Source organism: Gallus gallus, chromosome 3 (assembly GCF_016699485.2).
Source record: "Gallus gallus isolate bGalGal1 chromosome 3, bGalGal1.mat.broiler.GRCg7b, whole genome shotgun sequence".
In the NCBI taxonomy this organism is placed as follows: domain Eukaryota; kingdom Metazoa; phylum Chordata; class Aves; order Galliformes; family Phasianidae; genus Gallus; species Gallus gallus.
The window spans coordinates 3323338-3340413 of NC_052534.1; the positions used below are offsets into that span (position 1 = coordinate 3323338).

The window sequence follows — 17076 nt, forward strand, 5'->3', positions numbered from 1 at the left end:
TCTTCTTTTTTTTTTTTTTTTTTTTTGTATATTAACCTATGAAGCCGAGTGTCTCTTTCCAAAGACAGTCTATGCAGGTAGGAGGCACAGCCCTGAGCATCCTTGGGGTGCCATAGAACAATGGACAAAGCCTGTCCCAAGCTCCATCCCCCAGAAATGAGGACGAAAGGGTTTAGGGCCATCCAGCACCAGGGGAGTGGCAGAGCCATCCTGCCATACCCTCACTATATTTTTTTCCAATGACTCGCATCTGACCTTTCAAACACCTGTTCAGCCTAAAACAGCTAAAAATACCCACCAAGCTTTGCATCTGATTTTCATATTGCAACAAAGGTCACTGTTTCCAGTGGGTTTTCTTACATTTCTGATGTGTTCTAGGATGTTTGAGCCCTGGGCGCTCTGACTTCACCATGGATGGGCATCCTGGAGCCCTGGCCACTAGGCAGGATTTCCCAACCTTCCCCAGCGCTTCCCCCACAGGTCCTGGATCTGTATGGCTGTGGTGGAACTGGCTGTATCTGCACGGTGTGACAAAACCAATTTCCTTCTATTGCTGGACTCCTGAGAGCCCCAACACCAGCACTACAGCCGCCTAGCTCACGCTCCTCCGCCTTCCCCAGCAGCCCTGTCCTGAGCCAAAATTTCCCAGCAGCTTCATCCCAAGGACACACAAATCCCACCAGCACCTAAGGAATAGGGTGGAAGTTTCTCCTGCCCGGTATTTTGATGGGCTCATCTTTTAATGTTGTCGGGAGTGCACAGGGGAGCCTTTGCTGCCCAGCCACGTGGGCTGCTGCTAATTAAACCACGCTTTCTCTCAATGCGATTCCCGACATCACATGCCAAATGGAAACTTTTTGACAAAGGCATCAGTTTAATTAGGGAGAAAATGTTTGAAGGCGATGCTATGTCAGCTCCCAGAGGGGGGCAGGACACGGCGGGCAGCAAAATGCCACCTCCCCAGCCGTGCACCAGCGCTGCCGATGCTGCTCTAATTGGCTCCAGTTTGCACATCTGTGCTGGCGCTGGGCTCAGCCTGGAGAAAGGTGAAAATAAATGGTTGGATTTTTTTTGCTCTTTTTTCCGTAAGACAGAAGCTGGCAGCACGCATCCTCCCTGCTCCCTTGGGACGCTCAGCCCAGCTCTGGGTCATGGGGCTGCGTCACAGCATCGCGGCAAGGAGACGGCTGCAAAAATGTGAGCAGAGGGACACGACCTCATTCCTCCCAAACAAAAGATGGGTTTCTAGCTCAGTTGTTAGCGCTGGGTCTAGCCCTGACCTTGGGACTTGGGTGGTGGACTGCTGATGGTGCCTGGAGGTGACGGAAACTGGTCTTGGTGGCACAGGGATGTACCCAATATCCACAGTTGCTTAGAAATTATGGCTTAAATCTGTGTGTTGTTGAATGCTGGGAAGCCCAAGGGGAACACTGCTGCCCCAATCTCTCTAAAACCAGTTTTAGAGAGCAGTTCTGGGAGCAGGCCCTGTCCTGACCATGTGAATGTGGTGCTGGCTCTAATGGACGCACTCAGGGCATCTCCTTGGGTGCATCCCTCAGGAAAGGCCACTGAGTGCCACCACCATACAGACAGGGTGTGAGGTGGCCGCCGAGCCCTGCTGCCAGCCGGGGAACGCTGCGAGTGAGCATCAGCATTCAAACAACTTATTGGCAGAAATGGGTTTAAAAATAGGTTTTTATGATAAACAAACTAACCTCATACAGGAAGTGAGCTGCAAATACTAAAAACTCGTATGGTGTTAAGGGAGCTGGTAGAGCATAGATCTGCCCTGCAAGAAAAAAAAAGAGAGAAAAAGCAAGAAAAAAAAAAAAAGACATTTTAAAACATTTTGTAAACTTTCTGTGGGTTTGGTTTGTTTCGTTTTGTTTTGGGTTTTTTTTGTTGGTTTTTTTTTTTTTTTTCCCTGTTTTGCTGCCCAGAGAAAGCAGTTGGCATGGGAAAAGAGAAAAGGTGGCTGGGAATAAGGGCTGCTCCCAGAGCTAAGAAAGCAAGGGTGCCAGGCTCACACTCACTCCCGAGAAATACACAGTGTTGGGTCACCAACCCATTGCTGGCACTGTGCTCCTGCATGCCCTGAGCAGGATCTGGAGGGACGAAGCCCAAACCTGGCCCTCGGGTGATGCTCGACTCGCCTGCATCCCATCCATATGCATGGCACTGATAGGCAGGAAAAAAAGAAGAAAAGCCACAGAAACCAAGCAGGGCAATGCAGGGCTGTGTGCCGAGAGCAGGTTTGGTTTCTCACAGCCCTTTTTTTCTAATGGAAAACAGCAAGGAGGTAAAACATCCTGCTGGTGCTGCAGGGATGCAGGAGCTGTGCTGTGTGGGGCGATGGGCAGAGGCAGCGGGGTTTGTGCCCTCCTTTCACGCTCCAAATCAGAGCCAAGCCCCGGCGATGCACAGCCAGCTTCGAGCCACGAAGACGGGCTTTCAGTGCCTTTGGGCTTTAAAAGGCTGCTGCTGCTGCTGAAAAGGTTAAGCAGTTTTCCTACCGAAACCCGAGTGTGGGCTGTGAAAGAACATGTTAATGAAGAAAATTTCCCCAGGGCTGCTCTTTTATTATCACCAAAGCCATCAAGTTTCAGTTTGAGTTATTTGTATTTATTTATAAAAAACAAAGATTAAATAAGTAGAACAAAAACAAAAACCTCATCCTAATTTCTGCACTCAACCTGATTTATTAAGACAAAGGAAACTCCCCTCCAGCAGGTAGCTGTGCTGCGAGGCAGCGCTTCGGGCTGAAAAACCCTCCTGCATCACGGCGCCCAGGTTTTGCTTTCCCCCTCACTCTGCTCTATGGGGCTGAAACGATTACGTTCACTATGAAAACGCTGCTGTGAGATCGGGGCGTTTGCAGAAAGAAAGCAGCCAGGCAGCCGGCCCCCAAAAAGCACCACCGTGCCCAGCACCGGCCCAACACAGGGATGGGCTGCAAAGCAAAGTGCCATTTCCCCCCGGACCACCAGCAGAGCCCAAGGGCACAGAGAAGGGGCTGGCAGCCCCCAGCACTGCTGCCCACGCCCCTTTGGTTGTCTGATATTAACAAGGGAGCAGCTGATGATTCTCCCTTGGTGTGTTTTCACTCCTGTCGCCAGAGACCTGGTTAGAAAACACACAAAAAAGCCCTTCAGTGGTCTCGTCGCCTTTAATGCGTTGTTTTTCTACATATTTTATGTTGTTGGCTTTTGTTATCAGTCTCATCTGCAATTTGTGGCCAATTCTGTCATGCTTTAGGCAGACATCTTGTTCCCAAAACTGTTTGCAACCTTTCAGCTGCAGCACAGTGGCAAATACAGCGCGAGGCCGGCTGCGGCACAACGAGAAAAAGGGCAGATTTAACCCCAAAATCGCCCTCGGGTTGGATCTGCTCCCCACAGAGGGCAGGCGGCCTGCGGGCAGCTCCGGCCTGGCACACCAACCCCTCTGGATGCCACGGTGTGGGCAGGGCCGGCACGGTGCCATTTCCCAGTGTTTTTCCCCCAGAATGCATGGCAGCCCATCCCTGTGCTGCTGTTAGGGTCTCAGTGGAGGCCGGAGGTGCCGGGGGCCGTGGGGCAGCCCACAGGGCCACAGCAATCTCCCTATGCCCTCGCCACCCCAGCGCTGCGGCCATTAAATCACTTGAACGCTTATTTACCACCGAAAACAAACGCCGCCGACCCGGCGCGTATTCAGTATTAATATCGAAACCAAAAAGCAAATTAATACCGCAGAATCAAGGTATTTAAAAATAAAATGAAAGTCACGCCGGGGAGGGCTGGTTGCCGCGCTGCTGAGCGCGCTCCATGGGCTGCGGGCCTGGCGCCCACCCGGCCGGCCTGGGCGGGGGCTGAGCACCGCCATTTCGTACCACTGCCCACAGCCGAACGAACGCTGCTGTGCTGGGCGGGAAGGGCGTGTGGCCGGGCCCCGTGTGGCACGGAGGCAGCGGGAGCGAGGGGCCGCATTCCCAGCCGTCCCTGTGCCCCGAACGGCCACCCATCGCCGGGGTTTTTCCACCCAGCCACCCACGGTGGGCGGGGGGCATGACACATGCTGAAACCCCGCTCCCCTTCCTGGCCCTGCCACCGCCGCCTCGCCACCTCCCGCTCGCCCGAGCCCACAACGGTTTCCGCGAAAGGGCTGGCGGCAGCGGCGGCCGCTGGACGAGGGGCGACGGCCACAATTTCAGCCCCTCCGCTGAGGGGCACCACGCAGCCCTGCTGTCCCGGGGGGGCTCTGCGGGAGGACCCCACCGCCACCGCCCCGCGCGCACCGACCTCCTGGCCCCCTGTGCCCCCGCCGGTGGCCCCGTGTCCCTGGCACACGTGGGCCGTGCCAGGGGGTCCGTTAGCCCCTGCCAGCGGGCTTTTGTGCACTGAAATGGAGTGAAAAATAAGCGTGCCGTGGGTCTCCTGACGCCGTCTGCACTTCCTGTGACTACGCGCGACACAGCGCCTTTCGGGCAGATCCTTCCTCTATTTATCGGCCGTGAGGGATGGCAGCGTGGGACAAACCCACATCCCAGGCCCCCGGCCCAGAGCAGAGCACACGCTGAGGGCTGGAAGCCAAGCAGCAGGCTGCCTTGTGCCCCATCGATCTCGTCCCCACGCACGGCGCTCCCCACGTCCTGGTTGGAAGCAGGGAGCCAAAACGCAGCTACAACGGGCTGGGCTGGAGCACTGCGTACTTTGACTCATCCACTGCTGGGCCGCTCGGCCCACCAGCCACGCTGGTATTCACAGCCCAGAGAGGGGAGGGCACCCATGCGGTGAGGTTTGCAAAATCCTTCTAGTTTGACTCATGTGGAAAGAGTGAAACACCAAAGAGTGTCCTGAAAGTGGGCTGCACGGAACGCTTTTACTGCGCAGCTGACCACATTTGAAGAAAGCAGAATTTCGGATGGATTCAGACAGCCATTTTCAGAGGCTCTGGGCAGAGGTGGGCCCGGGGCTCGGCTGCTGCTGGAGCGGGCAGGGGCAGAGTGGGGGAAAACAACACAGCCTGCGATTGGGAACGAGCTCATCTTGCTCCTTTGTAATTCGCACCACACCATGGTGGGGAGGAACGGGGCTGCTGCTGCTGCTCTACGTGCGTGCCCAGCGGGAGCAGTGTGGAAAACCACCCTGGGACTTCCATAGGGGGGTGAGCAATCGCCTCCACGACAACTGAGGTGAATAAGAACTAACACACAAGCGCTGCAGCAAAATGTCGAGGGCTATTCACTGCTGCAGTGCATCGAATGAAAGTGGAACCCGGGGAGAAGCAAAGGCGCAGCTTTCTGGGCGAGGGTGAGTGGGAAATCCCGGCTCTGAAGTACATAGGAAATAACATCCCCAGCCCTGCGGGGTGGCACGGGGCTTTGGGGAAATGCCCCCAGGTACGGCGCGGCAGCCGGGCGCCTCGAGCATCGCCGCGCAGCTCAGCCGCGAGATGCCAATCGTCTCATCAAAGCCAGCTGAAAACAAAACTGAGAAGGAGCTTGTGGTTTTACGATGAGCATTGGCATAAAAATATAGAGATTTTAAACACCTTCGACGTGCCGTGAGGAGACACGGGGGTTGGGGGATTGTTCGTGAGGTCCCTGATATTTAAGCGAGGTTTGGCCGCGGATCTGGACAGCTTTTTGCTTCCCTCTCCTCTCCCCAAAGGCGGGCACAGGGCCATTGGGGCCATCAGCAGGTGAGGAATTAGAATCAGAGAACCATTAAGGCTGGAAAAGGTCACCAAGTTCAACTCCAGCACACCCCCACCGTGCCCACTGCCCACGTCCCGCAGTGCCACATCCCCACGGCTCTGTGACACCTCTAGGGACGGTGACCCCACCACTCCCTGGAGTGCCCTTTCCTTACACTCCATCCCCTAAAAGCAAGGCGCAGACAACAGAACACAGACAACAAGGTTTTGGAGCCCTCCTGGGTTGTGCAAAACCAGCACGTGCCCCTTCCCCGGTGCTTTGGGGAGGTGCTGCTCCAGCAGCAGTGCTCTCAGCCCAGTGCTTCCTTTCAGCAAAGCCCTTTCCCTCATTTCTGAGTCATTTGCAGATCTAAGCGCAGAAACACCCCCAGCTTTCAGAGCCCAAACTACGGCAGGGATCAGCCCGGCAGCACGCGCCAGCTTCGCCTTGCCGCCCAGCGGCGTGTGCAAGCCCTTGCTTCACGTAAATACACGTCAGACTGCACGCATTCCTATTTATACATACAAAGTGCCTATCGCCGGGCTGATACACAGCGTACAAAAGAGAAAACCAGCCGAAAAATGGAGGAAAAGCCGCACCTTCGCAGCCCCCCCCCCCTCGAACCCAGTGGCACCCCGGGGTGCCGCAGCCGAGGCGGGGGGTTGTGTGCGAGTGGAGGGCACGGCAGCACCCACGCCTGCGCCGGGCGAGATGAGCGCGGCGATAACGCACAGCCAGACGGTGCCTCAGCGCCCCGTCGGGAAGGGCCGCCGGTGGGTGTTGGGAGTGCCGAGCCCCGGCGAAGTGTCCTGAAACACTCATTTCAGACGAGTGTATGCAAATAAACGGTATATAAGGCTAAACCCTCCCACTTGGGGTCAAACCACATCCCATTATAGTGCGGCGCTGCGCTGAGCCGGTGCCGGGAGCGGGGCCGTGCCGAGGGCTCCCCGGCTTCTCCATTTTGCAGCAGCGGGGCCCCGGCGGCTGGGAGTGAGCGGGGGGACCCCAGAGCCACCCCGTCGCCTTCGGGATAACCCCCTCCGGAGCGCTTAGGGTGGCAGATCATAGGATCATTGCGGCTGGAAAAGACCGCTAGGATCATCCAGTCCAACTGTCGGCCCATCCCCACCGTGCCCACCAACCAACCGTGTCCCTCAGGCAGGACGCCATGCACAGCCCGCACAGATCTGGGGATGTTTGCCCCAGCTGCGACGTTGGCTTTGCAAACCAAAATGCAATGGGAAGGAGAGGGTGGCGGGGGGGGGGACCTATTCGCTCGCAGCTCCAAGGCTTTGCCGAGCTTCTGGTGGGAAGGAGGAGAAAGGCTCCCCCGCCCGTTATACAACAGGGATTGTTTATCCCTGGGTTAGCGATGTTTGCTTTGGAGCCGCTCCAGCCTCTCACACACGCCAGCAAAGCACGCCGCGAAAACATCGAGCGCCTGCGGGCAGTCGCACCGCACCGCACCGCACCGCAGCGCACCGCACCGCAGCGCCTCGTGCAGCGCACACGGGTGCCGCCCCGTCCCGCAGCGCTGCCCGCTCGGTGCAGAGTGCCGGCAGCCCCGGTACCCCCCGCCCCGCCCGGCCTTGGCCCGCGGGCTCCCCCCGCTGCCAGGAAAGTGCATCTCCCTCAGCGTCCCTTCCTCGTCGAATCGTCTATCAGAAAACGCGTGCATCAAGCAAGCAGATGCGTCGGCAAATAACCCGGTCGGCCAAAACCAAGAGCAGGGAGGCAAGGGAACGGGAGCACCGTTTCCCAGCCCACGTTCCCCAAAAGGCGATGCTGCTCCTGCGAGGTCTGGCCCCTCTGCGTCACCCCGGGCCTACGAGGCCGGCTGCGGGGCTTCAGGGCTCCGCGGAATCCCGGCTCGCGTCAGTCAGGACGCGGGGACACGGAGGTGCCGGGCACGGGGGGAAGACGAGCGCTGCGCGGAGCGGTGCTTCCAGCCCCAAAGCAAAGCCTGCGTGGCGGTGGGAAGGTCGCGCCGAGGGATGGCCACGAAAGCGGCCCGCAGCCGAGCCCGCTGACTCATTTTTGGCCGCCTGGGGAGGTGCAGCACCTCTCACCTCCGCCATTCTGTTCCCTGGGGTTTTCCCTCTCCCCTTGTTCGAGCAGGAGCTGAATTACCAAAAGCGCTCATCACGTGGCCCCGAGAGTGCAGACCCAGTTTCATTTACTGTAAGTGCACGGGCTCGAAAATACTCCGGTTTCCCGCAGAACAGAAGAGACACAGGAGGTGAGGGCTTTGCACAACGGTTTGGGTCCCCTCATCCCACTCACCTGAGATATTTCCTCGGGGGGGAAGAAGCCCGCCGTGCCCGGCTCAAACTCCATGGGGCTGCCGGTGCCAACCCACTGCTGCGCTCCGGCATCCCCACCGATCTCCTGCGCTCCTGCTCCAGCCGGCTCCTGCAGAGGGAACGCACCTTCCTTAGCAGGATAGGATGCGGGATGCTGTGCAAGGAGGGCTGCCTTCAGAAAGCAACTTTCAGCAATTAACACCAGCTGGCCGGCGTGCCCCACAGGTGCGAGCAGCGGGATGCTGCCATGGGATGGATTAGCAGCGCTGGAGGTTGGATTCAGTCGGGGAGGTGCGGGGAAATAAGAGGGGTGGGAGGATGCAGAGGAGCCCTGCTTGCTGCACCAGGGCAGCAGCGTCCCTGTCCCGTGCCATATGGATCTGTCTTATCCTTCCCAAGCTCCTGCCTGGGTTTATAGGGAGGAGAGGATCGGGGCAGCTTTCCCACGGCCGCTGGCCGGCTACACCCATTGGGAAGCACGTGGGGTTTTTCCCATCAGAAAATGCCTTTGCTATGGGAAACTGTGGGCTGGGACTGCCCAACTGGGAGCGAGAGGCAGAAATGGGGATGGGAACCCAGCAAAGGCTTTTGGCTTTTCAAATCCAGTGGGAAAACTCCCACGTGGAGCGAAGGCAGAGGCCCTAGGAAGCCCTGGGAAAGGTCTTGCTTCCGAGGATTTGCAGCAAAACCCTGAGTGGGAGATGGGGACAGAGGCCCTGCGTGTCCCCAGGGTGGCAGAGACGGCCCCAGGAGCGGCTGGGGAGGGCTGGAGCCGGGCTCCCATTGCAGGGCGAACGCAGCCCCATGCTATTGCTTTTGGCAGCACCGCTCCCCTTCTTCCTCTCCTGCCTTATTTAAAGAGCAAGTTGTATTTTCTGCCTTTCCAAATAAGACCTATTAAAAGGCCAGGCGTGGAGGGGAGGAGAAGCTGCTGAGATCAGACTTTGTAGGGATAAACGGATTTCTTTAAAAAAAAAGTACAAAAGAGGAAAAAAGAAAAAAGAGAAGAAATCCCAACCCTGTGCTATCTCCAGGCAGGAGGAACCCAGCATTCCAGTACTTTGGGTCCATGTGCTGTTAGCCATCAGCCCAACAAGCTGCGTGCACCGTGGGGTTTGGCTCTTGGTGGCTTCAGGAACGAGCACTTGCTGCCCAAGCAGCTCCACAGCTGCTGAAGCACCCGAGAGGGGAAAAAGGAGTGAGAGGAGATCGCTCCCTCCCTGCTAATGGCTTCAAGATGTGGCTGCCAGAGCCTCTTGCTGGAAGTTCCGTGCTGCTTCATGGCCAGCTTGGCTGCTGCTCAAGGGACAGAGGGAGAGCCCCAGGGTGAACCTGGGAGCCGCTGCCAGATGAGTCCAAGCGTGGCACCTTCTGTGCCCTGATATCGTCCCGGGAAGGTGTGAGGTGCAAGAGGTCGCCCCACTAGCTTCACTCCCACATCCCATGGACAGCAGCAGGATGGAATGCGAGGGCAGCAGCGGAGTGCTATGGGGCCGAGCCTCCCATCCCTTCCAAGGGATGTCTCACGAAGAAGTGAAATTTCACTTTTAGGGATGAAAGGGTGCTGCTGAGGGCATGAGGAGGCAGAGCAGGGCAGCACGTGGGGATGGGCTGAGGGCTGGGCAATGCTCAGCCTGCCCCCAAGAGCCTCCCACCCCAAACGTCACAACAAAAAGTGAAGCAAAAAGCCTTGCTTTCACCACAGGCTGCACGGAAAAAGCTGCTTTTCTGGCAGAGCTTCAGGAGCCCTTCAGGCATAAAGCCCCGAGCACCTCCGCTACGCAGCGGTGTGCTTTGCTGGGAGCCTAATGAAGAGGTGGAGGTTTCAGCTAAGAGAAGCTGATTGGGGTTTGGGGGTGTGTGTATTTTTTTTTTTTATTTATTTTTCTTCGACTTTTTGGGAAGAAAAAAGCAGCAGCTGGTGGAAAGTTTGCAGCCAGGGAGTGCTGGCAGTGCACCTGGGGTGCAGCGGGAGGTGGGAGAACGCTGTGCTGTGCAGAGAGAAGAAATAAAACAGGACCTGAAGAAGAGAATTTGGGGAAGAGGAAAACCAAGAGAAGAAAACGTGGGGGGAAAAATGAAATAGTAAAAAAAAAAATGAGGGTGTGCATTACTGCCCCGCATGGTGGCCGAAATGCCATGGGGGCCCGGTGTGCCAGCACCTGCCTGCTCGCGGCGCACGAAGCAAGGAGCTCAGTCACAGCTAAACCATGAAAGAAAAACCACAGCGACCTGAAGAGCTTCTGAGTCACTCCTCGGCCGCGGTGCTGGGACATTCCTCCTGATCTCACTGGCACCCATGGGTGGCTCTGGAGCACGGCGGCCCTTGGGGCACTGGCACAGCGTGCTGGAGCAGGTGGCAAAATTTTTGCTCCCTCCTTCTGCTCTTTTCCCTTCTCTCTCATGGAGCGATTTCCTCAGTTTCTGTCCCACTGAGTGATTTCCTCCTCTTCCACCAGCATGGTGAGGAGGAGCGGGGCGGCGGCGGGGCCAGGCAGCGGTGCCGACAGAGGTCACTGTTGCTGAAGAACCGCGGGGGCAACGGCACGCCGCCCAAAAAGGGGAACTTTGGGGGGAAGGCGGCATCGATTGGGCCGGGCGGGTTTTGAAAAGGAACCTGCTGCAGTGGGGATGGGCACGGGGAGGCAGGAGGGGAGAGCCGAGGGGAAAGCTGTGCTCTGGGGCAGGCACGCGATGACACTGGGTGGCACCAAGGGGTTGGGGACGCTGCGTTCTGCTCTGTCACGGAGCAGGGACTCAGATGCGAGTAAAGCAAAGGCAGCCAGTGCACAGCCGGTCAGGGCGGGGAACATCCCTGTCATCGCCCAAAGCCCACGCACAGGAGCTGGTGGGTGCAGCATGACCCCCCGGGCACCGCAGGTGTCAGCCCACGGCTCAAGACTGTGCTCCTGGTCCTGCCAGATGCAGGAAGCATTAAGGGAAGAACCCCGGCTTGCCCCTCCGCAATCATCTATCACCCCAGCGTGCTTCTCCACAGCAGCCACTGAGCAGAGTGCTTGCAGTTTCAACACACAGCACTCAAAACTATCTTCACCCCGTGCTGAGGGCAGAGCCCAGCCCAAGCAGCGAACAGCAGCACGAGAACCACAGGCGTTGCAAAGACCGTATAAAAACATTTTTGCAGTTTAACTTGTAGCAGCTATACGGGTTCGAGTGCAATAGAAATGGCCAGCAGACAAAGTAGCCGTGCTCATGCATTTTTAGTGTCTCACAAAGCCAGCAAGCAGCACCTTACCCTGGGCGGCCGGGCGGAGCAGGCACTGAGATGAGCGCGGGCTGCGCGTGGCCGGGAGCGAAGGCTGCTGTTCGTAACGGGCGCCAGAGCTGCTGAGCTGAAACTCCCCCCCCCGCTCTGCCCAGATCATTGGTCCAGGTCGCGGCGGTGGCTGCTTTCAAATTCTGTTAAAAGCTTAAAAAGGAAACAGGAAGCCTCTCGGCTTCGCACAGCTCGCACACACGCACACCCACGCGCCCGCCTTCCTGCAGGCAGCTCCCGGTTGTGCTGCCAGCACCACGCTGGACATGCCAATATCTGCACTCCACAGCTCCTTCCTCAGCCGAGCTTCCAAACACCTTTGCTTTTGGGGTTTGGTGCAGCAGGACCAGCAGCCGCCAGCTCCGGTGGCCAAATCCCAGCCAAAGCCTCATCTATCCCACAGGATGGTGACAGCACCCTCTCACAGGCTCCTATCAGGCTTTTGTAAACCCAGAAGAGGATGTCAGCCCCCCCCAGATGGACACAGTGCAGGAGCACATGAGGTAGGACCAAAACCAAGCAGCAGCTCCCAGAGCTTCCCCTTCCCAAGTCAGCCGTTGCACTAAAGGTTTCAGAACCACCTCGAGTTTTCTGCACAGCTTGGGCTTGGCACATTTACCCAGTCATGGAAGTTTGGCCCCTGCCCGGGTGGCTCAGGTAGAAGCCCTCAGGGAGGGGGTAGAGTCAGCCTGAAGCCCAGAGGTTTGTTTAACTCACACACCAAAGGAGGTGCCTGTGGAATAGGTGGGTTTTGGTTTTCTTTTTATAGAACTAAAACCTAATGTGCCTGCTCTCAGCTGTCACTGCCAGGTGCTCCCCTCTCTCCCAAACGCAGATCCTCCATCTCCTCGTGCACTCCAGGCAGGAACTTCCTTCAGATCACATCTGATTTCCTGCAGCACGTGCTGCTCCACCCAGGGATGCACTGCATCAGGCTCATCTTCTGCAGCCCCTGCTCTGATCCAGAGCCAGCAGCAGGAGCTGGAGGACAGGCAGCCCAGGTCACAGGGAGCAGCTCAAGGGCAGCTGTTCTGAGTTCCGTGCTGTGTCCATCACATCAGTTAACCTCCCTTGGAGCAGAACATTGACTTTCCTGTGATAGGTGCCCAAAGTTCTGAACAGCTTTAAAAAAGGAGGGAGAGGAGATGGGATTTGTCATGGGCTCAACATGGCTGGAATGCAACCCTTTGCTTCAGGACATACTAAAACCACTGAAACCTCAGTTACTGCACAAGGGTTCTTTAGAAAAAAAAGTTACAAACTTTCTAAGTGTTATTACACCTTTTGCTTTCTTCATAATCACTGCTAGTTGTCTTCATCCCTTTCTCCCCTCCCTAAAGCTCTCTGGCTCCCCTAGGTGAGGGGTTGGAGAAAAGGGGAATCAAGGTCACTGCGGAATGAGACCAAAACTTCAAATTTCAGAATACACAAGCCCTACAACTTGGCTCTGGCTGCTCTTCTAGAAGTAATCATTCAACCCCTCTGGCTGCTTTTATTGGAGTAACTCCACCTGTTTTATGAAAAATTAGGTGCCTTGCCTGCCCAGAACAAATAGGAGCCAGCCACGCTCCAAGTTCAGTGCTCTGGGGAAATACATCAGGAATCATAGCAGAGATGAAGGAAACAAACGAATGCCCAATTATTTAAATTGTCTGTAAGTAGTTTCAGTTCTTGCCCAGACATAACGTAACGTAGTGGAGGCAGGTGTTTTCTCAGCAGCAACTGACTAATTGCAGAACAAAGGGTACAGAAGGAAAGAGATGTCTGTGATATACTCAATACTGCACTGTTTACAAGTTGGGGCAAAACATTTTAGACCCAAAAGAAACCTTATGCTTACAGAAGGGATCTACTGTAGGCTCTGTGAGAGGGGAAAAAAAATAGCATGAATGAGACTGAAGGATCATGTCAGTTCTTGAAAAGTGTACTTGGCAAGATGTGAGCAGCACGGCAGGCGGCTTGCTTTCCCTTCCAACCCGAGCCCCAAGAGGAAAAGCAAGTCTGGCATCTTCTGGGCTGCTCATCTCCTGACATCTACAGGACCTCACGGAAGCAGATTAAGATGCATTGCAATCAAGGAAGCTATAAAAAAACAAGGAAGTTACATGGTTCCCAGCCAAAGTCTTTTCAGAATTCATCACAAAGTATGTACTTGAAAACAATCTTTAGTTATGAAAGTAAATTTATTATTTGTTCACTTTTACACAATTTTTATTCTCGTAACAATTTATATGCAACTCCTGGTCACAGTTATCACAAGGGGCAAGACTGAATTTTGTTGTTTGTGAAGTTCCAAAATAAAGTACATTTTTTACCTGGATGTTTTTGAACAGCATGGAACAACACTGGCTCTGTAGCTCAGTAACCTCATGTAAAATGAGCACACTGCAGACTTCCATGCCAGAACACTACAGCACCATGGACTGGGGATTTTTAAGCAACACAGGAGCAAGCCTTAGTAATGCACGAACCAGCACATTCCACTGCTTGAACTTCAAAAGCATCTCAGAGAAGTTGGTGATTCCTGGAGAGATGACAGAAAGCAAGAAAACAATCACATACTGGTGTAACACTTGCACAGGAATGGAACTATCAAGAGAGGAAACTGCCAGTGTTCAGGGAGAATTTCTGGAAACACCACCAATTTTACTGCAATGCCCGTTAAAAAGCAAGTCCTTGTAACAGAATTTTGAGACATCTCAAATTTGATGACTGTGGCACGAACTCCCAGAAAACACCAACTTGCTTCTAACAGGCAAAGAGGACACAAAAACAGGATTTCCACCAAGGCCTAAATAGACAGCTAGGCACTTGACCAGAAAACACCAAAGATGAGACCCAGGAGCCTGCACTCACAGGGTGCCACAGTCTAAAAAGGACTCCTGTGCTGGGAGCTGTGGCCTTTGGCAACATTCCTTTCACCACCTCGGTGGTGAAATTCATTACACACCCCTGAGCAAGCCACAGAGTTCCCCAAATCAAATCAAAGCCCAGCTGCATTTCTTTTGCAGACTGAGTAACCAAGCTGGTCCTGAGGCAAGCAGAGGAGGACAGGTATCTCCTCAGGTTGGGCTCAGGGAGGGCAGAAGAAGAGCTGCCTACAGAAAGGGCCCAGAACGTCTCTGGATTTCAAATCAGATTACCACTGGAAATCTAAAAGGGAACGCTATCACTGTGACTAGGTACGTACAGGAAACACTTAAGGACACTTAAGATACAGCTAGCCTAGCGAAAGGAATGCTTACTCCTGCTATAGGCCACCTCATCTAGTTCTGCTGCCTGTGAGAATATCATTTCCTGCAGGTCTGGAGAAAGCCAAGACTTTCATAGTGGATAATGCTGGCTTCTCTAGTCCTGCATCAAGTCTTCAACTTCTGTGCCCAGAATCAAGGCAATTAACAAAGAATAAAAAATTGATGTTAATGGCTTTCAGAGAAGCACAGTCACATAACAGAGAAGGATGCACTCTGTTCAGCATACAAGATCAAACCCAAATGCATGCATCCACCCAAATTCAGCATGTACTCCAGCCTTACCGTCCAGGCCTCCAGCTGCCAGCTGACCAGGCATTGGGACAGAGTGGTAAACAAGGAAGCACGCCAGCATGTTCTGTTGGGATTCATCTTTAGGCTGCCTGCTTAAGTAGGAACGCAGGCAGGCATCCCCTCCAGCTGCAATGAGACACACTGATGAAATTTAGGCATTCTAAAATTTAGAAATTTTAGGAAGAAAAGGTGAGACATAACAGTATATCACCAGAGAGAGCCTGCTGAAAAGTCTCTGTCTCCCCATCGCAGGTGGGCTAAGTGTCTTTCTTTAAAAACCTCCATCCTTCTGATACAGCCAGCTTTTACCCTACACCTTGTTTTATGCTGTGCTCATCCCTCACCCTTGCTCCAGAAAATTATCTTAATGCAAAATTAGGGAAACTTTCCCCAAGGTAGCATAAAATCTTCTGAGTTAGTAAAACCTTCCACACTATGGTCATCATACTTAATCCAGCAGATGCTTCACTCCAAACCTACTAAACACTGAGGAAACTGAAGGTTGGTCACCCCATCTGAGTTTTGGCACCACAACCATACATGAGGAGATAACATTCATGCATATACAAACACAGAAGTACTCAAACAGAACAAAAATCAATAGTACAAATACCATATTACTGGATTCCTGCTAGAAGAGAGTACGTACCATTCAATACTAGAGACTTTCCGATTGCAGTATCACTAGGTGGTCAGAAAAACTCCAGCATTTGCATTTTTGGTGTTAATATTTGAGAGATTAAAGGCTCAAAAAAACCCCAACTATTTTGAGGGCAGTAGCTGGAACTTATCAATTGTACTCTATCAGTTGAACAGATTACATTAACCCAGTCTTCCCCTGACAGACTTCCAGTACCATGTTGAAGAAAGCCTAAGCAGTAAGCTGGTAGGCAAGATATGAAAGCAACAGTCATACATGAGCAGGACTTCAGTCCTCCGCATAAACTGCATTGCTGAAGAATTCCCTTCAATTCTAAAACCCATCCTTTTTGTCTCAGATAAGTGATATATGATCCTAATGCTAAAATACATGGCAAACAAGTTGCATGCTAACATTCATTGCCTTCTATTTAGTTACCATTTTTCAGTACTTTTAGGCAAAAGTCAACCTTAGTCAGCAAGATGAGAACACTGAATCCTGACCACAGCTGCAGCTTTGAAGTCAGTTCTCTATACCTTGAAGCCACTGATCCAGAGCTTTATCGATAGTGCACTTCATTACAGGCAGAAATTCAGAGTTCATGAAGAGTCCTCTGCTTGGATTCCTGCTCATCCTCCCCTGGTGACATCTGGAATTGAAGAATTCTAACACCAGCTTTATCTGCCCCAGCTCAAATGTCTCAGACATTTCTCCTCTTTCCAATCTCCTCACAGCCTAGCAGAGGGAAATACAAAGCAACTGTGAGCAACTAAAAACTCCTCTCTCCGAGGGTTCCCCTTATCAGCACCTACTTAGAAGAGCCATCAGTTAACCTCATTATGTAATTATAGTTTTTACAGCCTTGAACTATTTTCCAATTTGCTTTTAAAATCACCACTCTCTTCCTATAAGCTCACCAATGTATCCCCCATTCTTTATTTCCGTAGAAATGTATGCAATAAACATTCTTATGCCAAAACGCTGTTTAAAGAAAACAATAACAAATACAGTATTTACTTCACCTGATCTATTGCTATGTATGTGGGCAGCATCTCTGGTTTTTCTTGGGTAACGCACTCGTAGAGTATTGAAGAGAAGAAATCCAGCATTTCCTGTTTCTGATAAAACACAAGTTTTATGAAGTGCACACACCAGGTACAACTTATTTCAGGTTCTTACACTGCTCCAATTTCCTTCCATTAGAGTCAACCCACACACTGATGTTCCACAAATTAATGATAACTGGGCAATGGCATGCAGCCTGCTTTCCTTCTTGTGATTATTAATACTAGGTGTAACACAGCTGTATTTTACTTCCTCCCTTCGGTGATTTTGTGTAGAGAAATACAGAGCCCTCTTCTGCAGTGACTCCACCTGAATGCTGCAGGATGCTGCCTAGGGCTCTCAGGATTTGGTCAGTGCATTCTGCAATGAACACAACACAATCGTTGTATTCTGTAGTTTAACCAACTCTGAGGTTGCATGAACAACTGAAGAGTTAGCACTATTTTGCACCTTTGCACTACAAAGCATCCCTTAGAAAACTCCCGAAGGACTGGACTTTGTTCCTCACATCTTAAAAGATTTCTTCCCACCTTTGATTCATGAAAAAGAAAGCACGGTAGTTGATA

General features: G+C 53.3%; 1 protein-coding gene across 7 annotated transcripts in view; it reads right to left on the reverse strand.

Annotated features, from left to right (window-relative positions):
• Positions 1-13424: 13424 nt before the first annotated feature.
• ANAPC1 (anaphase promoting complex subunit 1) overlaps positions 13425-17076 on the reverse strand; it is a 33890-nt gene continuing 30238 nt past the window's right edge. For all 7 annotated transcript variants that reach the window (XM_004940129.5, XM_004940128.5, XM_004940127.5 and 4 more), the window contains 4 exons: positions 16468-16563; positions 15982-16180; positions 14797-14931; positions 13425-13784 (listed from right to left, as the gene is read on the reverse strand). In XM_004940129.5, the coding sequence (XP_004940186.2) occupies positions 13669-13784; positions 14797-14931; positions 15982-16180; positions 16468-16563 (546 nt within the window). In that variant the 3' untranslated portion in view covers positions 13425-13668. The remainder of the gene's footprint in view (positions 13785-14796; positions 14932-15981; positions 16181-16467; positions 16564-17076) is intronic.